Source organism: Felis catus, chromosome A2 (genome assembly GCF_018350175.1).
Source record: "Felis catus isolate Fca126 chromosome A2, F.catus_Fca126_mat1.0, whole genome shotgun sequence".
NCBI classification, from domain to species: domain Eukaryota; kingdom Metazoa; phylum Chordata; class Mammalia; order Carnivora; family Felidae; genus Felis; species Felis catus.
The window spans coordinates 51028671-51052350 of record NC_058369.1 but is presented as its reverse complement, the minus strand read 5'-3'; the positions used below and the strand labels follow the sequence as shown (position 1 = coordinate 51052350).

Sequence of the window (23680 nt, the reverse complement as noted above, 5' to 3'; positions counted from 1 at the left end):
GGAAGAGAATCTAGCAGCCAGCCACCTGGTCAGCCTGCTGACAGTTAACAGCCCTGCCTCGGGGACCCTGATGGATACTCTGCTCTATAAACAGTACAGGTGGGAAAGGGCTTAGCAGACCGGGCAGATGTGCCTGGGCGGAGCCAAGGAAGGTTTCATACATGGGTAAGCCACGGAGTTTTCCAGCCGCCTTCAAATTCAACATGCATGTTCTCAAGCTACTGAAAAGGATAAAGAGAATGGCAGCTTTCCCCCTCAGTCTCTTCTAAGAATCCCAAGGAGAGAGGCTAACCAGGAAGAACAGCTGGGAGAGAGATTATTTGGGGGTGAGATTAATGGACAACATGGGAACATAATGGAAGGGAAAGGGATCAGATTTTGTAGGGGAAACACCCAGATATAGTAGTTCAAAACGACCAGGGTTCAGGGACAGCCATGATCTGGCTCAGAATCTGAGATGGGCACAGGCAGGAAGAGCTTCTGACCTCTAGCTGCATCCCCACCACTCTGGGCAAATTCCCTCTCTCCCTTTCCAGCCAGTGCCCTAGTCAAATGGGCCTCCACGAAGTGCACAAAGGCAGTCTCTGGGGGCGGGGCGCCTGGGTGCCTCAGTCAGAGGCAGCTGACTCTTGATTTCCACTCAGGTCCTGATCTCACGGTTCATGAGTTCGAGCCCCTTGTCAGGCTCTGCCCTGAGGTGACAGTGCAGAGCCTGCTTGGGATTCTCTCTCTCTCCCTCTCTCTGCCCCTCCCTTCTGCTTGCATACGCATGCGTACTCTCTCTCAAAATAAACAAATGTTTAAAAAAACGCAGTCTCTGCACTTTTTAAATAAACTCCACAGTGACTCCGAAAGGTGTGGCCCATCAAACCCTCACTCAGATAAACACCCACACACTATCCCAGAACCCCAGACGATTTCCTCAAACAAACAACCCCCATCCCCACCACCAAAAAGGGAGGGCAGGTACCCAGGTGGGGTCAGTATGAAAATGTGTGTTACATAAAATTAAATAGGTGTCTTCACCACAGACTCTTTTTTAAAGTCTTTAATATGCCAGTACGCTGTGAACCTCGAGGGCTGGAGACAAGGACAGAGTGCTGTTTAAGAGGCCCCTAGGTTTTGTTTTTTTGTTTGTTTTAAAGCATCAGTGTCTGGAGTGTCTGGTTGGGGTAAGGGAAAAGCCCAGGCATGCTTGGGTGGCTCAGGTGGTTGAGCATCTGACTTCAGCTCAGGTCATGATTTCACGGTCCATGAGTTTGAGCCCCACATCGGGCTCTGTGCTGCAGCTTGGAGCCTGGAGCCTCCTTCAGATTCTGTGTCTCCCTCTCTCTTTGCCCCTCCTCCACTCATGCTCTGTCTCTCAAAAATGAATAAATGTTAAAACATTAAAAAAAAAAAAAAAGCCCACACCCTGAAAACTGACCCTCCCAGCTGAGAAGACCCTCTTGTTTATGCTGAGAGATGGCCAGGGTCTGAATCCAGACCCTGCTGGGCTCAGCCTCATCCACTGTCCAGTTTCTGAAGGCAGAATCTGCCTTCCTTTGGGGGTGAGGGAGATGGTGTGGTGTGCAGAATGCTCTGGAGCACCAGTGAGTCTCAAAATGACAGGCTGCAAAGGGGCTTTATGTGCCAATTTCAATGCCAAAGTCACCGCCTCTGACAGAGTTCATGGAGGCCTCTGAGGAACAGGCTTATGAGCTCTGCAGCCCTGGCAGATGCGATAAGCACTCAGAAGAAGAGATCTGGAAGGGGAGAGGAGCCGCTGAGAGGGAGGAACAAAAGGAGGAGGCACAAGATAAGATGCTTGGAAAGAAGGCAGCCTCAGGAGGGTGAGAAAGACGTTTCAGGAAAAGGGGGGTGGGTGGACAGGGGGCAGAAAAGAAAGCGCTAACGCTGTGTGACAGCTCCCACACTGGGCACCTAGACTCATTCTCTTTGTGAGGCAGCACAATTAACACCAGGAGACCCAAGGTTAATCACATTACTCAAGGTCACCAGGTAATAGGTGGGAAAACCAGGGTTCAAACTCGGGTCTGACTCCTGGTCTGTGCGCTGGGCAAACAGGCTGAAAAACAAGCCCACCAAAGAGGCAAAGACTGCAAAAAGCAGAAAAGGATGGGGTGTGGAGACGACAGAGAGGGAAAGAAGGGACGGCACCCAGAGAGTAAGGGAACCCTGGAGCCCTGCTGGCTGTGCCTGGTCTGGGCCTGGGGTGGTGGTGAGCAGTTGGGCAAGACTCTGCTTAGTCGGCTGGCCCTGGGGCTTCAAAGCTGCTGACTGGGTGTGATGAGGAAAACAGACAGGAAAGAGCCTCTGGGTTGTAGCTGTAGGGCTGAGGGGCCAAGGAAAAGCTTGTAACTTGCTTCCATAACTGAGTGCAGAAAACAAGGTCACCCATAAGAAAAATGGCAGCAAAAGCAAGGGGAAGAGAACTGACAGATGAGGTGATTGCAGCCATGTGGGCAAATGTCTTATCTCTACCTCAGGGAGAAGAACAGAGGGTCAGGACTGGGGCTATAGTGCTGGTGCTTTTCGGGCCGTGCTGCCCGATCCCTACACAATGGAGCAAGGAACTGCTCCCTCTGTGTGGACACCAAACAGAAGTCACGCTAATGGTCTCAGGGCCCAGGTGTTTACTCATAGTACTCACCTCCTCTCCTTTGCTGAGCCGATCTACCAACATGTGCCTGAAACAAGAAGGTGAGGAGGTCAAAGAGAACAGCGTCATGACAGGAGGTCAAAGGGGGACTGGAGTCACAGTGGGGAGACCCTGGCTTTGGCACTACAACCTCAGGTGGGGCCTAACAAGCACCTTCAGGCTTCCCCAAAGAGGAGGGATGTCTTCACCTCTAGCCCTGTCACACAAGCCACCACACCCAAATACACTTGGAAACGCAGTTCCCAAGGCACTGCCCCCACCCAACAACCTGACATTCCCCAAAGGCTTACCCGAAGAGGAACCAGTCGTAGGCCACAGTCAGGTAGAGGATCTCAGCAGGCTTTAGGGATGTGTGGATAAGCCCATCCTGGAAGAAACCAGAGAGACTGCCAAGTTTAGAAAGGTGACCCCCACGATAAAGCCCCCTCCTTGTCTCAGAAGCTGAACTGCAACCACAGATGCAGTGACAACCAGGCTGCCCCAAAGCCCCAAGAACAGTGTTGAACCCAGCCAGCACTTGCTCTCAACACTTGGGGTCCCTCACTCCAAATCTCGATTTTCTGGAGACAGTCCTAATTCTCCCAAAGGGTAGATCTTGGTAGATGGCCTCTGAAAGCTCCCTGACTCCACAGCCCAGCCCATCCATACTCACAGCCCACAAGGAAAGGCGCAGGAGAGAGATGAAGAGTGGTGTCCGGTCCCAGCCCGAGATACAGTGTACCAGCAGCCCGCTGTCATCTACTCAGGAACCACACAACAGGAGGCCCAGAAGAAAAGCACATGAGTGGATGAGTAGGGGACATGCTCCCGCCCTGGCCTAGTGTCAGAAAGCCAGGCTAGCCCTACTCTCCTTTTTCCTGGTGGGCCTCTCCAAGATTCGTCTCCAACCTAGTTCTGGAAAGGGGTGGGTGATAGGCACTTGTCTCTGTACACAGCATTTCTTCTTTCTTGTGGCTATCTTTCTAGGTACTTCTTAGAAAGCAATGCTGCCCAAGCAGGTCTTTTAGGTGAGGCTGGTCTGCAACTCCCCACCTGGGGCCCTACAGGTACTCTGGGGGAAGACGATTCTTCACTGTGCAGGGCTTTCCCAGGAACTACAGGACATTTGGGATCCTTGGCTAAGGACCCACTAAATGCTAGCAGGCTTTCTCCAATTCCTACAACAGCCACCTCTCCAGAGGTCCCCTTGAGGGGCAGTACTGCCCAGGTAGAGAACCAGTGCCTAATTCCAGAGGCTGGTATGACTTTTTTGTACACCTGGCCACAGTGACTGGTTCAAGGATGGGCACTTGACCCAAACTGGGCCAATGAGCATGAGCTCTGGGACAGAGGCTCACTCTCTCTTCAGGGGAGGTAAGATGGCAGGATACAAGTCAAGAATGGGTGCCAGCCATGAAGCTAACCAGAAACAAGGAGAGTGGGTTTGAGAAACAAGGAGATTCTTTGTGACATTTCTTAGGCACCTGGCTCTGCTGTGGGGCTTTCTTGGTTATATAAGCTAACACGTTTTTACTTGTTTGAGCAAGAGCAACCCCACAGAAGTCTTGACTGGTATCAATGAGTCCACCAGCCCACCCTAGAGACACTGAGCATGACAGACCCAACCAATCACAACAGCCAAGCCGCCTGGAGTACCATCTGGAGAACAGGCCCTCTAGGGACTTTTGTGTGTGCCCAGTAAGAAACCAGGACTGATTTTTCTCTCATCTTTCCGAATTAGAAGAGGCATTTCTGACCCCACACACAACACTGATGATCAAAGGTCAGCTGCCCTTAGTGTAGAAACACTGTGTGTAGTTCAGATGGTAAGGAGTGCACAATGTAGTTTTCTAAGGTTTTGGGGAAGAGAAACAAGGATGCCAATGGACAGGGGAATCCCCAAATCCTTTTTCCCATAAAGCAAAAGGTAGGTGTGTGACCCCAACAAACACGTTCACAGTATCATGACCTGGGAATACCCAGAAGGTCCAATGGCTTGAGAGTTCACACAGAGGCAGACTCACCGTCGCTGTTAATTATGGAAAGCAGCAGTTTCAGGTAGTTTTGTGTTTGTTGCACCAGGTCCCAACTCTGTTGAAGAATGATAAAAGGTCTCTTGGTATTGATATTTAACTCAGGGAATTCAACGGATTTGAAAAATAAAATCCAACAGTTATTCTGAGGCAACAAGACCCAGGATCTTGGTCACTGTCCACAGGCCCTAAATCCCAGATAATCTGACATTTCACTCCCCACTCCAAGAGCTCTCTCCCTGCACCCCTACCCTGTGGGCCACCATCACCCTGTGCTCTAACACGATGTGATGGTGAGGGATGGGAAGCCACGCAGGGGCCTGGGCAACTCACAGCCCCACACCCAGCAGCAGCTACACGTTAGCCTCCTCTAAGCCCTGGGCTCCCAGCACGGCTGTCCACGGAGTTGGTGGCAGCAAACAAAGAGCCTGAGCCTACGACCACTGCTGCCAAATGCAAAGAGCCATTCTTTCACCCATGATGACATCAGAGAAAATATCAACCGTCTCATCGACCATGTGGCTTTCATGTTTTACTGCTATTCACTGCAAACTCTGTCCTTTGATGAATAAGTATAGTCTGTTTGGCAGACAAGATCTTTTAATACAGGAGGTCCATGAGGTGGGAGATGAAATATAAGAAAAACTGCAAAGAGATGGGAACTTCTGTTCTAGCCCAAGCAAAAGGTCCAGACCAGATACTCTGAGAAACAGTCTACTGGAATCTGGAATTCCATGGGAGGGCCTGACCCGATTCTGAGTGCCCGCTCCCCTAGCTGGGGGAAGCCTCCTAACACAAGTACGTATCATTGTTCTGGGGCTGTGTGGAGAGGGCAGCAAGTGCCAGTGAGAAAGCACTTCCTGGGGGAGGGTGAACATGGCACCTGTAACCATAATGGTTTTCCCAGGAATTTAAAACAGGCTCATTTACCTGACCCTCCACAGCCCCTGGAGAGCTCTGACCCACTTTCAGCAGCTCTTGAGACGGTCGCTTGCAGCACTGCACTAATAAAGTTGCTAACCGTAGCAGCACAGGGGTCTTGTCACTCATCTGGCTCAACCTGTCATACACACCATTGCCAACAGACTTCCTCTGAGCTGTTGATTCTTGTGGGTGAGGAAAAGCAGGAGGGGGAAGGGAGGAGGCAGGAGCTATGCAACAGCACAAAGTCCGGGGAGGTCAGGTAAGCCGGGGAAGACTGCAGCAGCCAGAAGGCAGGAAGTGACCCAGGGCTGTAGCCTGCAGCGCTCCGGTAACTACGGTGGCTACCGGAAGGGGATACCAATGACCAGGGAGAGGCAGCAGATTCACTGTGCCCAGTGCTGGGGTAGGAACCAGAGGCTGGAGGGGGGAGTGGGGGCTCTGGGTTGGTAGAGGCCCAAAGTCCTATAGCTAATCTGAGCTGGGGCAGAACCCAGCCCTGCCAGACTGGGAGAGTCACCTTTGCAGTCACGTGCTATATACTACGGGGACTCTCTTCCTAAGCGCTCCATGAAAAAGTCTCTGGGGATAGAGCGGAGCACCATGCCACTGCTTATGTGTCTATGCTTGGAGTACTCTTCCCCATGGCTGGCAAACTCTTACTCATCCTTCAAAAGCCCACCCCTGTTATGTTCTATTGAGTCTTCAGCAGCCATAGATCAATACCTCTGCTGCCCAGGTGACGGTTATGTTTTGCCTCTTTTCCTAGACTGAGCCTAGTGAGGGCGGAGGCCGTTTTGGAATCCTTTGCATCCTCAAGGCTTAGTGCTTTGGGATGAGGAGTAGAATGTTACCTCTCTATTCACGGTCAGGCTCCAGCTTGAGGAGAAGCAGGCACTGGAAGGGGCCTTGCAGCCCAGAAACAATGAGCACACCTCTAAGGAATTCAATCTGGTTATGCGGAGGGCAGCAACACCAAAACATGTACTGCCAGAAGTGTTCCCACACTTGTGAACACGAACTGAGGGCCCCTCCCTGGCAAACAGCAGGGTCCATGATGGCCTGGGCCCTAACAGGGCTGCAGGAGAGGGAAGACAAGGAGAACTGCCGCCAGTGTGCTGACTAAAAGGCACCTGTAGGATCCTGCAGGACCATGTAACCAGCCAGCAAGTTGAGCGTAGCATGATCCATGGGGATCAGGAGGGAAGTTTCCTGAAGGTGGTGACATCCATATAAGAGGGAAGGGAAAGGAGACAAGTGTTTCTGTCAGAGGGAACAGCATGCGCAAACCAGGAGAACACTCTTCTCTAAGGGGCTAAAAGGAGGCCAGTGTGACTGGAGGAGAAGAGGGAGAGGACGGCTAGTCACCAGAACAAGGCTGAACGTGTGGAGCTGAGCAGCCCACATAAGGGTCACTGGACTGTACTCTGAGGAAAATGGGAAAGTCAGTGGCACATTCTAAGGAAGGGGTGACAATAATGACCTTTGACCATCATTTGAGTACTGCTATCTGCCAGGCCCTACTCAAGTGCTTTACGTTCACGATTTCTAGTCCCGCCTCAGGGTGGCCCCACTCAGATGCGAGATGCCAGGAGATGACGGGGCCTGGACTAGGCTTAGTGGTACAACAGATGGAGGCAAGGTCTGGAGAGTTTCACCAGGGGCAGAGATTTATAGAACCGATGACCCTGGCAATGGAGGTGGGAGGAAAACCCCCCAAGTTTCAACTTTGAGTATCTGGGTAAGTGGTAGACGGCCGGGGGATGCTGTGGGTTGTAGCCAATTCCATTTCAGGAATCCTGCATTTAGGGTGTTGCCTGAAAGGACACTTGTAAGAGGTGATGTAGGTGTGGATCCCCAAGAAAGGCCTGGCCCAGAGTTCCGGGCGTGGTGACCTAGCAGGGGGTCACCATCCCCTTATATTCTCGATCCTTATATTCCTTGAAAAATTCACAGCCTGGAAAAGAAGGGCAGAGTTAAGATATTACCCTTGCTAATCCAGTTTCCTGAGAGGGCCCTGAGTGCTGAAGGACCAAGGTGACCACAGAGTGGATGGCAGACAAGATCACCTGGGGAGGTAAGGAGGAGTAACAGGGAGTCCTGACACTCGTGCTGAAGGGGCAGACAGGGCAGAGCCTACATGTGGACTGAGGAAGAGGATGGTAGGAGGACCTGTGAGACTCAGGGTCTGAGCAATACTGGAGAGGCAGGCATCGCGGGAAAATGCCCTGCCCGCCTACTTTTTGTGCCCAGGATTTTATTAGTGTTCACTCTCTCAAGTTAACAAGCTAGCAGCCTACTTCTTAATTATCATCATTAAAGTTGGTCTGGCATTTCAGTTAAGAGGCCACTTTCACACTGTGATCATACTTGAACCTCGCCACAACTCTGAAACAGGCGCTGTCAGCTCCACTTGTAGAGGACAGTGAGGCCACTTGCTCAAAGCCACGAAGCGGTGAGACAAGGGCCGGGTGAGCTGCAGCCTGGATCCAATGCCTCCACCTACTAAGCAGAGCTCCTCCTCAGATGCACAGGACTCCTTCCTGAACAGACATATACCCCTGGCAGTATCAACACATCAAACCCGTACATTCGCACCTTATTTAAGTAAGTAGTTCAACAGACCCAGTTTGTGCCCAAGGAGAAACAACAGTGCCAGAAAAGAGAGTAAGGGTGGCCCGGGGTAGGGCCTATCCGGCACCTCTGCATACAACAAATTTAGAAGGAAACGTGCGGGTTCCTTTGGCCACTCAGTCTGTCTAGGACAACAGAGCCCACGGTGATATGGGAGTACACAGCTGCCTACCAGGTGAGCTGGGCCTCTCAGACAGAGGGAGATCTGAAGGCTGGATGGGAACTGGCCAGACCTGGGAGCACAGAAAAAAGGGAGGGAAACAGAATGTTTTCTGGGTATTCACTGGCTTGGCCTTTCCGGCTCTAGGCTCCATGCCAGTTTCTGTGCTGGGGATGCACAAGCTATGGCTTCCCATCCTCCTGAAGCTCAGTCTATTGGAGATGGAAAAGCAGGTCTCTAAATCGGTGACTACAGCTCAGTGGAAAATTCCATGACAGACATACTCAGGGTAAAAGGGGATGCAGATACAGGCATCCAACCCTCTGGGGAGAGGGGAGAGGAGGTACATCAGGGAAGTCTTCCTGGAGTAGACACTGGAGCAGAATCCTAAAGGCACTGTGTCATCCAGATAAGAGGAGGTGACGAAGTGGCAGCCAGGTAGAAGGAACAGACGCAGGGAAGGCAGTGGCAAGAGCAAGGATAGTGGTCTCGGCTGAAGCAAGTGGCAAGGACACTGCTGATGGCCTTTGGGGCTTCTACAGTGGGCTAAACATCGTAGAGAGAGGGATTCATGGAGACTGGGGCTCCATCCATGGTGAGAGGGGAGACAGCACAATGGAAATAATTTTACAGTTTCTATAATCAAACGAGGTCAGACAGCTCTGCACTTCCTCTGGCAGAACATACATTTAAAAGGAAAAATGAAAAACAGTCGCTAAAGACCAGAGCTGGAAAAGCAGACTCCATGAGGTCCTCTGGAAACAGAACCTGCTGGTGGATGTACATCTTTGAGTGAGTCATGATCAGAAAGCTTTGATTTTCTGGGCCAAGAGCAAATCAGGAGAGAGTTAAATGGATAATCAGTTCCTTCTTTCCCAGGCTGTGAGAAGTCAGAGGGCACGAGTCAGACCTTCTGGTATCTGCGTGAAGGACTTCTGGGGCCAGTACCAGGGCCCCCTGTACCCCTCCCCTATCCCACCCTGCTCGAGTTGGACCCCTCACCTGATACTGGCTCCAGTCAATGTTCAGAGAGCAAGTCAGGAAATCGGGGATGCTCAGTGGGGCATCGACGTAGTCCTGGGGACAGAAAGACACCTGTGAGATGCAGGCCGGCCACCCGAAGAAGCCATGGTGACAGGGAAGGTCATGGCCCTGAAGCTGTGTCTACCAGAGTCTGACCTTCCACAGTGCTTGCCTTCTCCAGGCCAGATGCCTATGCTACCCAGCAAGTGACAGTTTTAAAATCAAAGGGACCAGATTAGTGCTTCCAAGTGGAGCTTTTCAGTGGGCCATTCTAGTGTCTGCTGCTGAGACAGACATGATGAATCTGTATTCAGCGTCCAGCAGCCTCCTGTGGCCTGCTCCCGCTGACTGGGAAAGGAAGAGAATGCTGGTCCCACTTTTTACACAGATGGTGGAACAGACAGGAAAGAGATTTCCTATTTTGTCCCTGAAAAATCCTTTGAAGAAACAAATTACAGGGGGACAGGAAAGTATATATAAAAAAATATATGAAAGGGGCGCCTGGGTGGCGCAGTCGGTTGGGTGTCCAACTTCAGCCAGGTCACGATCTCGCAGTCCGTGAGTTCGAGCCCCGCATCGGGCTCTGGGCTGATGGCTCAGAGCCTGGAGCCTGTTTCCGATTCTGTGTCTCCCTCTCTCTCTGCCCCTCCCCCGTTCATGCTCTGTCTCTCTCTGTCCCAAAAATAAATAAACGTTGAAAAAAAAATTAAAAAAAAAAAATATGAAAGTATATATGAAAATATGTATATATATAAACATATACATACAAAGAAAAGAGGGAGAGAAAATAATGATACTCATCCATGGAAGAGAAGAAAAAGGAAAAGGTAGTTGTTTTCTCCAAGAAGACTGCAAGCTGTTCTCCAGGTCTCCCTTTGCAAAGAGATGTTAAGATTGGGGCGCCTGAGTGGCTCAGTCGGTTGAGTAACTGACTCTTGGGTTTCAGCTCAGGTCATGAACTCAAAGTTCATGAGATGGCGCCCCACACTGGGCTCTGTGCTTTTGATTCTTTTCTTCTGCCCCTCCCCTGCGTGCTCTCTCAAAATAAATAAACATTTAAAAAAATGTTAAGTTGATAAATGTTACTGCTCATACCTGCTTCCAGTTAAAAATGAGCCCTTCAGCCATGTAATCTCGATCCTTATATTCCTTGAAAAATTCACAGCCTGGAAAAGAAGGGCAGAGTTAAGATATTACCCTTGCTAATCCAGTTTCCTGAGAGGGCCCTGAGTGCTGAAGGACCAAGGTGACCACAGCTCACACACTTCTCCGTGCTGGTGAGCCCCATCTGAGGCCACAGCTGACACGCGTGAGGACTAGCACGGGCAGGTGACAGCTAGGGAATGAGTCTCCAGTACTCCTTTGGTTTCTGACTACAAGCCTTCCTGATGAGGTACTGCCTGCCTGCACACCTCTTTGTATCTATCTCTCTCCATCTGGGCTCCGTGGTTATTGGTCACTTCTCCCTACTCCTAGGTCCCTTTGTCCTACATGTCCCTGAAGCGCCAACAGCCGGCAAACAAAGCATGGCTTACAATCTGAGTGCCGGCAGCACTTTCTGCAGCCACTTCTCTAGTTACTGAGGGTCACTCTCTCTAACACCGACATCACAGGCCTCCAGGGACATACTGGAAAAGACCACGGACAGTGCCTGAAACGTGACAGGTACTCACGAGACATTTCCATTTCCAACAAACCTGGCCAAGAGGTACTTTTCTGAATCGTTCTCTAGAGAAATTGAAGGAAACCACGCCAGGGTGGGCCCTCAGGAATATAGAGAGGAACAGTGGAGAGAAAGGGCTTCAGCAACATTCTCAGTTTCAAATCTTAGCCTTTCACTCAGCTCTGTGACTGCAAACAGCCTTGATTTTTTCATTTGTATAATGGTTCGAGATGAAATGAAACAATATATATAAAACACCTAGGAAGCACTGGTGCGAATGGCTTTCAGATGACAGTGCACCGTTATTATGACTATGCCACTGTGAGAAGAGCCCACAGTGCCAGCCCTGCAGCTTATACTCAACTGCTTGGCTCAAAGAGAATGAGGCTTGCTCGTATGCCACGGCACAGTAAGCATTCTGGGGCTGCTGTGGCTCCAAGCCACAAGAGTGGGAGAAGGCACTCTGAGGTAGCTTCTTGAAGTAATTCTCACTTCCTCAACCAGAACCAATACAAACTCTGGAGCGCACACGCCTCCGGCCACAGGTGCAAGTCTGCTGAGGTCCCCAAAGGCAATCCAACAGTTGTCTGAATTGTGTGGAGGTGGCCACAGGCCAAAAAAACTCACATGGAACTTCCCCAGCTACTCTTGGGCCAAGTTCCTGTGGGAGGCCACCCCAGGGAGGACAGAAAGGGTTCCTTCAGAGAGGAAAGTCTGGAGACACGGCCCATGCTCTCTGCACTCTAATCCCTCAGGCCTCGCTGCTGACTGAGAAGTCAGGAAACAATCCTCAGCTCTAACACTCCAGCCTATTCCAGGATGCTTCACTGGCAGAAAGGAGAAATATAAATATCAGACAGAGGCCCTGGAATTATGAGCCCAGGTTTAGAAAAGACACCAATTATCTGAGCTTCTTTGAAGGATTGTTTTCCCAAACTCGATCTGCTCAAATCAATACTGCAGGCTCTAGGCTGAGCTCTGGCCAGCCTGTGATGCAGAGGCAATTTCATGGGAGAAATGGATGGAATTAAAATAGATTCAGTCCCCAAGGCAATGCCTGACATTCATTACCTGAACAGACTTCCAAACCCACTGAAAGTCAAGAAGGATGGGACCAAAAGCGGGGGTGAGAAAAGCCACTCACTCAAGGCGAAAACCAATCAGACTTGTGCTGTGGAGTTTTCAGTCTATTTTGGTGTCCTGAAGGAAGTGTTCCCAGAACACTTCTGTTCAAGGGCCAGTCCAAGCCCAAGTTACTTGGACAGAGCTAGAAATGACAGCATCGGACTTCCTGTGTGGCCTCACAGTCATTAGAGGACTCAGCTGAGATGCCTTGAACAGCTACAAACTGCAGTTTGTGACTGGGTTTTGTCAATGGTTAACTATTTCTTTTCCTTGAGACGAAGTAATTCAGGCTTGTAAAGAAATTCAAGAACACAAGTATAGCAGGTAAAAAGTGCTTCTCTTGCTCCTCACCTGGGTGTGTGGTAGCATCCTCCCCACCTCTGGCTTTTTGGTTTCTGTTGGTCCCTCTCTCCTTCCCTCCCACCAACACACACACCTAATTGCCAGATGTAGTATGTAAATACTTTGGCAAGAACAGGGGGAGAAAATCCACAGGTTGTATCGTCTTACCATTTTGGCATATTTCTTCCTCACCCTTTCGTGTAACCACATTTCCCCTTCTACTGCTGACGTACTATACAATTTTGTGTCCTGCTGGGCGTCTTAAGCATCTTTCTATGAGTATGCAATATTTCTATGACTATGTCATCATTACTCTGACTAAGGAGAATGTTTCTTGCATTCTGCTGGTATAAACAGACAGCGGGATGAACATCCCCAGGCCCACGTTAGCTGCATTTGTGGTCTGTTGCATAACTGCATCGAAGGGTGTTAGCGTTTCGGGAGTCTGGTAACGGGTTGCCTCACTACAGCAGAAAGGATACTGTGCTCCAGTTCTGAAGCAGTGGTATGCAAACTTTTACCAAAACTATTTTTTCTAAACCCAGCTCTACTTAGAAATGAAATATAAAAAAAGAAAGTGATGCTTGGTTCCTCACACAGCTTTCCTGTTGAGCAGAGTACTTCGGTCTGTGGACCCCAAGACATCTCTTGGGAGTCAAGAGCTAGGTCTGAAAATGAGCTTTAGAGCTAACAGCCCCAGCGCAGACACTCTGGGTGGGACACTTCCGTCACAACGTGGCTCTGATACTGTCAAGCCCACAGCAGCATCATGACGGTTTGCATCTACCCAAAGTGGCTTTCAAGAAGAGGAACTTCCCTGAGCCTCTCCTCCACGTACCCATGATTTAGCCTGCTGTTTACTGAGGACCTGCCGGGGATGGGTCCAGCACTTCACTATGAAATAAGCACCGTTCTCTTCATTTTATGGAGAGGATAAAGCCAGTGATAAGTAGGATTAAGGGACTTGTTCAAGGACACACAGTACTATGGCTGGCACTCACGCCCCACTCTGCATGGCACTAACCACTAAGGTTGCAGAGAAGAGTGAAGTGACACTCCAGGGGAGGCCACTGTGAGAGTGCCAAGCTATCACAGGTTGTGGCTTGGATACCACCAGCTCACACCAGTGAGGATACCCTCTCCCGCCAAGTACTAGATTAACTTGTCGTTCTAATGAGAAGACCTGGCTGAACAGCAACCTGCCATCATGGGCCCACCTTGCTATTGGCTATGTGGCTCCAATAAGAGGAGACAAGGTCCAGTGCAGGACTGAAGGCAGATGCTGATACTGAGAAGTAGGTGAGACATTTCAAGGAGAAAGAGTACACATTAGGGCTCTCTGGCCTCCCTTGCTGGACAAGCAGGTACTGTCAGAAAGCTTAAATGTTACCAGCTGGACCAGTACAGCTTTAGCGTCCAGTGCACACAATACTGCCCTGGCCACAGGTTGTATGCAGATCTGTGCACCAGAGACAAATGCAGCTAGCTCTGTGTACACGAAAGTGCCTTATAACATGGTGAGGCCACCAACCGTGTAAAACTGGAGACAGAGCAATTATGTTCTTTATCACCAGAAGGACCTCACCTGGGGCAATTTCCATAAATAACTTGATCACCCTAAGACAGACATTCAAAGGTTCACATCCACATGGGCCAGTGCAGTGTGATTAGCTGCTGACACAGAGCACTAGTAACGTTGTTCTATGCTGAAATAGCAGTTTACCTGCACAGGGCACTTTGACACACACGATCTCATCTAAGCTTCACAACAAAACCTTGAGTTAAGACTTTCCAAGTTCCAAATGACATCTGAGAAAACCTGAGGCTTGGAGAGGTGAAGTGACTCGCTCAAGGTTGTAGTAGTAGTACCTGAGCCAGGACTCAATCCCTGGAGTGGAAAGTGCCTTCCGGGACAGTGTCCTACCCTAAGTGTGAGAGCTTAAGAGTGAGACTCACGGTGTCCTATGCTGATCAATGTAAGATGTTCCGGGAAAGATCCCGGGTGCCTATGTACCTAAGTGTAGAAGGCCTGCAAATGGCCTCTGACAGCTCCTGGTCCTAGGAAACCTGTCACTTGACTAGAAAAGAGCTCCCTACCTGGATACGGGATGGAGAGGAGAGTGAAGTCGGCATAGCGCTGGGCTTTGTCCACCTTCTCGGAGGAGGTTACACTACAAGACAGGACACAATGTGTTATGGCATCACAACACATATGCACCATTCCCCAATGAGCAATTACAACATCAAATGAACCTCTTGCTAAACTACTCTTCAGGGGTGCCTGGGTGGCTCAGTCAGTTGTACGTCTTGATTTCGTCTCAGGTCACAATCTCATGGTAAATGAGTTCAAGCCCCGCATAGGGGGCTCTGTGCTGACAGCATGGAGCCTGCTTGGGATTCTGTCTCCCTCTGTCTCTGCCCTTACCCCGCTTGCAGTCTCTTTCTCAAAAATAAATAAATAAATAAACATAAAAAACAAACAAGCAAACCCACAACTACTCTTCAGAGTCAGGAATGATTTCCTTCAGCAGTGCTTACTTTGAACAATCGAGAAATATAACTTCTCTGTCCCCTACTCCAACTTCTCAAGCAAGAGAGGTTTTACTCTCTAGTTCAACAGCAACCATAAGCAGAACAAGCTTCCCACTAAGCCCCACAAATGGGGACGGCACAGCTGCCCTGACCCAGCATGGGGAGTCAGCCAAGAGCAAGCAACTGAGACACTGTGCAAAGGGGCCTTTTGGGAGACTCTGGCCTCTTTGGTGTTCTCCAATATTCACTGATGACACTCCTAAACAGGACGGACAAATGGCATCTGACAGGGAAAGACTTAGGGCATTATGACAGATGAAGAGAAGAAGGGCAAAGGGAATGTTCAGGCACCTACAGAATGCTAAGTTGTAAGGCCTCAGTATTCCCTACTTTGTAGGACAAACTCAACATAAGTAAGAGTCAATATTATGAAAAAAAGTGTTGGGAAAAACTACAGTCTCATCACCTCATTATTTTCAAATGTTCTCTCCTATCAGATATCAAGATTCAGTCTATATGTGAAATAAAAATTGGGCACATGCTGATTTTTGTTGTTGTTCCATTTAGAAAGAGAGTCTAATCCACCAGAGATGGCGAGAGCTTGGAACCAAGGCAAAAACCTTCAAGAGTATTTAAGAGAAGGAGGCAGCACAGCACAGGTTAGAGACTCATGGTGCCTCAGTTATTATCTGCATGACCTTGAGCAAGTTACTTAACCTCTCTGTGCTTCAGTTTCTCACCTGGAAGAGAGGGGTAGTAGAGTCTGCCTTGCAAGAACGTTTGAAGATACAGCTAGAAGATGTACAGAGAGCCCTCAGCATGCGGCCCAGCGTGTGGTGAGCCTTTGGTCACTGCTATATACCATCACTGACCTGAAAAGCTGTGAACACATCACTTCTGCCCATTTCGCAGCAGGTGCCCTGTACTTACTTCATACCAAACTTCACCTTCTTGTTCTCCACCATCAGGTCACAGATGTATTTGACTGACAGGTACCGAAGCAGCTTGATGTCATAGCCTCTGACCTTATCAAAAAGATGTGTGTCGGAACTTCTGAAACAAAGAGCCAGGGGGAGAAGATGTACTACACATTTGTTCAGAGAAGTTTGGGGGGTGGGGGGTAGGGAGCGTGTTCAAGGAGGTATAGATGTCATTGGTAAGAACTTCTATTTCCCTTCTCCAGAAGACAGAGGGAGGGCCAAGACAGGACAACTGGTTTCAGGGAAGGTGACTTTCTAAGAGATTACTCTGCTCTCTGGGACTCATTTCAAAGGGGAACAATTGGCAGCCAAAAACCGGGAAAGGGCTTTTGGGCACTACTTGACATTAAGCCAGAAGACTCAAGATAATCTCTGAGTTCTAAAAAGCAGCAAGCTGGTGGCTGATAGAGTCTTTGAGCTTCCATTAGAGTTTATCTCCCTCCACCCACCCTTTTTCCCATTTATGATCATTTTTAGCCACAGGATTTTCTCATAATGTAACAGGGTGAAATGCGTGTTGGGAGATGGACTTTTGAGAGTTATTTTATCAACTGATCGTGGAATAGTAGCAGGTGAATTCCCTCTACTTAGCAGGTCTAAGAAGCAGAGAGATAAAATTTTTCCTAATCCTCCAGGCTGTCTTTTGATCAGTCATACAGATAAAGGCAAAAGTGGAACAAGTAAACAGTCCCCATTAATTTTTTAATGCCCACTGCTTTGCTGTACACAGCAGTCTCCTCGCCAAGAACAGCGTATGCTATGGAAGGCGGCCTGGCTGAGGCCGAGGTCGTCTGATCCCAGGGAAGAGCCAAACATTCTTGAGCACAAGCCAGGGTTGCTGCTCTTGGAACTAACAGGCAGAACTGGGCATAGTGAGATGAGTTTTCATGCACCAAGCCATGATTTGGGGCAGCTGATCTTACTAGGGTGCTTGTGCGCATTCCAGAGATGTTTGACACCAGTTAAAGACTTTCCACGGGTACAGACCATGCAAAGGAGCTTTTCCAAAACATTCTTGGGTGTCATTTTCTAAAATCATTTGGAAAGGAGGCAGGAAGAATGTGAACCAACCCATTTCCTCTCTTTAAGGGGGTCTAAAAGAGTTCTTTGTATCAAGCTCTATTATGGCATCAATAACAACTTGATGAACTGTGGGACGTCTAGTCTCTGAGTCTCCCACATGGGGACCACAGCCCTTGCCCTGTGCCTTGGCACCAGGTGTGCTGTATGTTATCTTGCAGGTTGGCTGTCAGCACCCTGGCCACCCCCTGGAAACCATGGGGCTTGAAGACACACACAGATGTCTGAACCCTGTCTCAGACCTGTGGACCCTGGGGCTGGGATATTATGTAGGATGGAGAGAGACTCCTCAGGCATTCGATAAAATCAGCTCTGGTGGAAGCTATGGGATGGACCTTAACAACTCTATTTCAGGGGCATGGATTTAGCAGTGGCAGGAGTGAACCAATGCACTCACCTGTACCAGTGGTGATTATACACCATCGGTATGAAAATGGCCACTAATGGTCACTGACCCCATCCCCAATATAAGCCCAGACCCATAACAACCTGGCACTGACCGAAGAGCGCAGTCCTCCTCTGTGATGTCTTCTGCATCTGCCCAGGCATCATCTGCACCTCCTGCCAGAGAAACCTGTCAGCACCAAGGCTGTTGCACGGGGCTCCTCCCAGGGGCTTCTGGACCAGGCTCCTCCCACCCTGCTCCAGCTCTACATGTCTGTCAGCCCAGATGCCCCATATGCCTGGCAGTCTACTTTACCCCAGTATCTCCCTGAGTGAAGACCAGGCCCCTGGTCTTTCCAGAGCTTACTCGAACTCTCTACCTATGCCACTGTGGCATGGGTGGCTATTCTCTATAACTTGGTTCTTGTTCTTAGAGGATGTGGCTCAACATTTACCTGAGAAAATATAGTTGTAGCCAGTGCGTCCATATAGCTCCCCCCATCCAGCCAGGGTAGCTGACCTGCAAATGTGCTGGGAAAGAAACAATATTTTCAGATGCTTTTCTGGGTTTTTTTGTTCTTGTTTTTCTCAGCTTTATCGAGATAGAACTGACATACAATATTTGCGTCAAAGTGTACAACATGCTGATTTGACACACATGTATTATTAAACCATTACCACCATAGCATTAACATCTCTATCACGTCATACAATTAACATACAATCTTTTTTTGTGGTGAAAACACAAGATCACCTCTCTTTGCAATGTTCAAGCATGTAACACAATATTAATAACTATAATCATTCTGTTGTACATTAGGTCTGCAAGTTTGCACCCTCTGGCCAACGGGTCAAGATATTTTTCTTAAGTGTGCACGGTCGGAGGAACTCCTGGGACTCCTCAGATTTTTCTAGGCCCGTTTTCTGAGTCCAGGAGCACTCCCCAAAGTCTTATGAGCTTCAAGGCCACGGTAGTCAGTCTAAAGTATGCCTGGAATTTTTAATCTACATCCTCTGTCAAGAGGGGTATCTCTTCCAAACAGGTGGCACCAAAGCATAACTAAGGGTAAATGGCTAGATTTAGTGGCAGTCACATGTGTAAGTTTTGATGTTGCTGCATTTGGATGTGTGCTGGGCTTGGCAATGAAACGTTTACACTATCTTTTTTTTTTTTTTTTAATTTTTTAAAAATGTTTATTTTTGAGACAGAAAGAGACAGAGCATGAGTGAGGGAGGGGCAGAGAGACAGACAGGGAGACAGAATCTGAAGCAGGCTCCAGGCTCTGAGCTGTCAGCACAGAGCCCGAGGCAGGGCTCGAACTCACGAACTGTGAGATCATGACCTGAGCCGAAGTTGGACGCGTAACCGAGCCACCCAGGCGCCCTACACTATCATCTCACTAAATTTTCACAATGAGCCCATGAGGTAGATGTGGCAGGTGGCATGCACTGTTGCTGCTTCACAGAAGAAAGGCACAGAGAGGTGAAGTGATGTGTAAGGTCATACCATGAGGGGCAAGCTGGGATTTCATCTAGACCCACCTACCTCCAAACCCTGCATGCTGAGCAGCATATGGAACTGTTCAGTGCAGGGGTGAGCAACCTTTGAAGCAGGTGGGTCAATTAAGAGAGAAATGTGGGGGGGGGGGGGGTATTTTTTTTTTTAAGAAATTACATCTCTTTCCTCCTTATCAAGGAAATGTAGTAGCTGTAACTGCATATGCAAGCACCCCCAAGTTTCACTAAAGGCTGGGAGTGGCAGTGAGGGGATAGGAGATTACACCAGAGAGAGGGGAGGCTATTTGACAGAGGGGTGAGGTTCATTCCTGAATGGGTTACACAGACTGGCAATGTAAAGCGCGTCCTTGGAAGACTGTGAAAATACTGCCTGAAGGCTTCTGCTCTGTTAGATAATGGGAAAGAAACAGTTATGTAGCTATAAGGAAAGGGCTGTGGGTGGGAGCGACCAGGTCACCTTCTGGCTCTCTAGAGGTAGTGGCAGGCTGAGAGAGAGGGCAGGTAACAGAAAAGCAACCTGGATGCCACCTGAGGAAGGTGGGGTGGTTTTTTTAGGGCTGGGGACAAGAGATTTGCGGGAAGGCTGTCCTGGAAGCCTGCAACTAAGGACCTGGGCCTGAGAAGGATGCACTCCCATGGGGGCTACTTCATTCTTTCTGGGTCCACAAGCATTTTGAAAATCTGATGAAAATGAGCAACTGTCTCCAGAAAAAAATGTACATACCACAGTTCACATTTTAGAGGTTCCTAGACTCTCCCAAGTCTGTCCACGGACCCATCTCTAGATCCTACTAAGAGTCCCTGCTCTGCAGGGACCATTCCAGTAAGCAGAAGCAGGGAAGTGGAGAACTGGAGCAGGGAAGAGCCAATCCCCAGCTTTAGAACCCACAAAACTCTCACGGTAAGTAGGGAGGGCACATTCAACTTGACAGTTGTTTTTGTTTTTTGAGGCATCAACAGTCATTTTTATTACGCTCAGATCAGAAGTCTGTGGGTCTTGAGGACCTCTGTAGATCAGTCGATTTTCTTCTCCAGGTTCTTTCCAGCCTGTTTCTGTAGCTTCAGGAGCTGCTTTTTCATCCAGCAATGGATGTTGGCCTTCTCCTTCCTCTTCTCTTCCGGGGTGGTAGTTACTGCCCAGTACTTCCAGCCAACCTTGTGAGCCAGAAGCCCCAGGTAAGCAAACTTTCATGTAGGCTTCAGACACACAACCTTGAGGGCAGCAAGAACCACCACCTGCTTTTTCTTGTCATAGGGTGGCGGGATCCCATCCAACACCTTGAGGCAGTCCAGGGCGGCCTGGCCTTGGCTGGTCTTGTGGAGCAGCATGCCTCACGCTGTCCACCCAAAGATCCATTTTGGTGCTCTGAAGTGGTAGGGGCCACAGGGTGGGTTGGTGTTCCGTGGCTTGTGGAGAAAGGCCAGGTACTTCAACTTGTTTCTGTAGAAATTGCCAGAAATGCTGATGTCTTCACAGGGCACAACAATGACCTTCAACCCCAACAGCATCTGCCTGGCCACGATGGCCACCAGCCGGCCCAGGAGACAGTGTCGGCCACTGAGCACCAGGACCTGCCTTCAGCAGCCACTTGGGAAAGCTTGTTGGCATTTGAACAGCATGTGTTTTCATGCCTGCCCTCCCCCCATCACCTAAGTTGCTTGCACCAAATCTCACTCTTTGCATATTTTCTGTTAAATCTTTTCAGAGCACGCACACACTGTCTTTGGCTCCGGAGTTTTGAGACTGTTTCTTGAACTCTTTTCAAGGTTCAGATACCTCTTTCTGTCCCAGTTCTCCCATACTCTTAAGATCTGTCCTTGCCTTTTCGGTAAGTCAGGCAGTCAGATCTGGGCCCAGAGGACTCATCAGATTGAAGAGAGAGGGTGAGCTGGCTAACTCCCCAAGTGAGGCACCAACCCCCTCTGAAGAAAGGTCCTGAGGTGGAACCTGGCAGAAGCTGTACTGCATTGCAGATTCTAACCCCTGACTCCTGCTGCTCAGCCTCATGGCTCCAATCCATGACCCCACCATTTCTGCACTTTAAGCTTGACTGAGAAATCAGGATGCACTGTGAATGCCCTCCATTGGTCTAATTATGAATGGCCTCTAATTCTGCACAAGGGACATCGCTCTGTAGGATTTGTTCATCTCGTAACCAACTCTGGCACAGGGACAAAAGTGGCAGACCTTTGTTCCCCATCTCTTACGGGAGGAAACAAAGAGAAAGATGACGTGTCCTAATTTTCACTGTCTAAAAGTCAGATACAAGTGCTGGGGGAAAAAATGGCATGGGAGAACATCTTACCCTTAAATGCTTGAACTGTCTTTAAAAAATTTTGATAATGAATCTTATTTAACCCATTTGTATTCAAATATTACAACAACATATAATCACTTTAAAAACCATTAATATTTTACTTTTTTTGTACTAAATCTTGAAAACCTGATCTGTAGTTTACACTTTCAGCACATCTAAACTAGAATGCTTTACTTTTAGCAATTTTTTCACTAATTAAAAGAAATTTTTTAAGTAATCTCTATGCTCATGACCCTGAGACAAGAGTTACATGGTCTACAGACTGAGCTAGTCAGATGCCCCTTTACTTTTAGCATTTAAAGAGAAAAGCAGTCCTGCCCCCAAATAGTGTTGTTTAACCAAAAAAATTTATTATTGTTTCAGCTACAAATTGACTGAAATAAAATCAAATGTTTAGCTCTTTAGTGGCACTAGCCACACTGAACTGAGTTTTGAAGAAGCAAGCACTTCTTAATATACCTGCCTTCCTGAACCCAGCAGAGAAGTTCTGGTAACAAACACTGCCATCACTGCACTAGTTACCAAAAGCCTGCTGTGTGCCACAAATCCGAGGATGAGATCCCATTCTCCTACCTTTCCTAACCTTGCTCTCAACTGCCTGTCCACTTGCCTGCCACTCACTGAGCTCCACAAGGACAAGGACCGCCTTATTCATCTCTGTCACCCTAGACACTAGCACAGGGCCCACTCTAGCTTTATCCAAGAGTAGTAGCTAAGCTTGCACTTACAAGCCAAGTTGGTACTTTGCTAGGTGCTGGAAGGACAAGAGTCAGACACAGCCCCTGTCCTCAAAGGGATTAAGGCAGAAAGGAAATTACAGACATTCAAACACACAAGCAGAACGAAGCACACTGTAGGGAGGCATAAAGTGAGTGAACACCGATTGTGTCAGGGGAAGCCAAAGGGTATGAAACGGTATCATGCCGCCTGGACAAGAAGGTGTAATAGGAGAAGAAACCGGGATTAATGGCAAAGCCCTCATAAACATTTATGAATGCCAAGGACTCCTTGGAATAATCCTTCTACTCACTGCCCTTCCTCTGAAATCAGGTGGTTTAGGGCTCTTTTCTCATAGACTTGTCTAGTCTGTAAGTGCAAACAATCTGCCATTCAGCAACCCCACTTGTTCAGCTGTTCAGCGTGGCATTTCCAAAACACATTCAGAAAAGTTCCTTACTCATGGTCTGCAGACAGATGAGAAACACCAGACTTGACAAAGCTACACAGGTCTCTCAGCTACAAGATGTCTGAGAGCCTTTGTTATATTAATGTACATGTACCAACATACTTTCTGAATTTGGAGCCTGGAGGCTAGGCCAAATCTACTATCACTGTGTGACAGAGAATGCTTTTCACAAGCATATCCTTAAAATACCGTTCTCTGGGGGGCACCTGGGTGGCTCAGTTGGTTGAGTGTCCGACTTCGGCTCAGGTCATGATCTCGCAGTTTGTGAGTTCGAGCCCCGCATCGGGCTCTGTGCAGACAGCTCGGAGACTGGAGCCTGCTTCGGATTCTGTTTCTCCCTCTCTGCCCCTTCCCCCACTCATGCTCTGTCTCTCTCTCTCAAAAATGAATAAACGTTAAAAAAAATTTTTTTTAATAAATAAATAAATAAATTACTGTTCTCTGGAATACACTTTGGGAAACACTGGTTTGAGTATTACCTATATAATTTCTAGTGACAAGCACTATGCTCCACAGAGCAGTGGTCTTTAAACTGGAGTTCAGTAACTTGCAGGAAGATGCCAACTTCCCAAAGGGGGAAGGGGCACAAAAAGCTGTAAGGTGATCAACTTCAGGAGCTTCCAAACAAGCTTTCCCTAAAATATACCTTCCCAAGGAAGCCTTCATTCAAGTCCCCTTTCCTAACCCCCTTTCACATTTGCCCTTCTCCCATTTTACAAAAGAAAGGCACAAAGGGGTCCAAACAAGGCTCACATCTCTCCTCCTCGCTGCCCTGGCACTCAACCACCCACTGGATAACCACAGCTGGACTCTGCAAGACACTGGGACTGCAACATGTGCCCTCAAGTATCTGCCCACTGAATAAAGAGACTGCGTTTGCTCCCCTCCCCTCCTCCAGGCTCTCCCTACTTCAGTCCGCTCCTCCTAGACTAATCCTCCTGAAAAAGGTACTTTCATCCTGTATTTCCCTGTTCAAAAATCACACTGCTCTCCTGGCAAATGCAAGAACCATGGTCAGCATTTGGCCTCCTGCAATCAGTCCCTTCCATGCTCTGGCCTGGCATGAACCTTCCACTTCAGTGAGGGAGGCATCCTGGCCCCTCTAGTTCCTGTCTCCATGCCTTTTCCCATGTTGCATCA

The 23680-nt window shown here is 48.8% G+C and overlaps 1 protein-coding gene and 1 pseudogene across 3 annotated transcripts in view; both read right to left on the bottom strand.

Annotated features, from left to right (window-relative positions):
• MTMR14 (myotubularin related protein 14) overlaps nt 1-23680 on the bottom strand; it is a 45171-nt gene that overhangs the window by 12965 nt on the left and 8526 nt on the right. For all 3 annotated transcript variants that reach the window (XM_003982451.5, XM_003982452.5, XM_003982453.5), the window contains exons 4-13: nt 17974-18049; nt 17635-17695; nt 16005-16127; nt 14640-14713; nt 10508-10578; nt 9392-9466; nt 4666-4732; nt 3315-3400; nt 2953-3029; nt 2654-2690 (exon numbers count right to left, since the gene is read on the bottom strand). In XM_003982451.5, coding sequence (XP_003982500.1) covers nt 2654-2690; nt 2953-3029; nt 3315-3400; nt 4666-4732; nt 9392-9466; nt 10508-10578; nt 14640-14713; nt 16005-16127; nt 17635-17695; nt 17974-18049 — 747 coding nt within the window. The remainder of the gene's footprint in view (nt 1-2653; nt 2691-2952; nt 3030-3314; nt 3401-4665; nt 4733-9391; nt 9467-10507; nt 10579-14639; nt 14714-16004; nt 16128-17634; nt 17696-17973; nt 18050-23680) is intronic.
• On the bottom strand, nt 18783-20545 carry LOC102901277 (annotated as a pseudogene).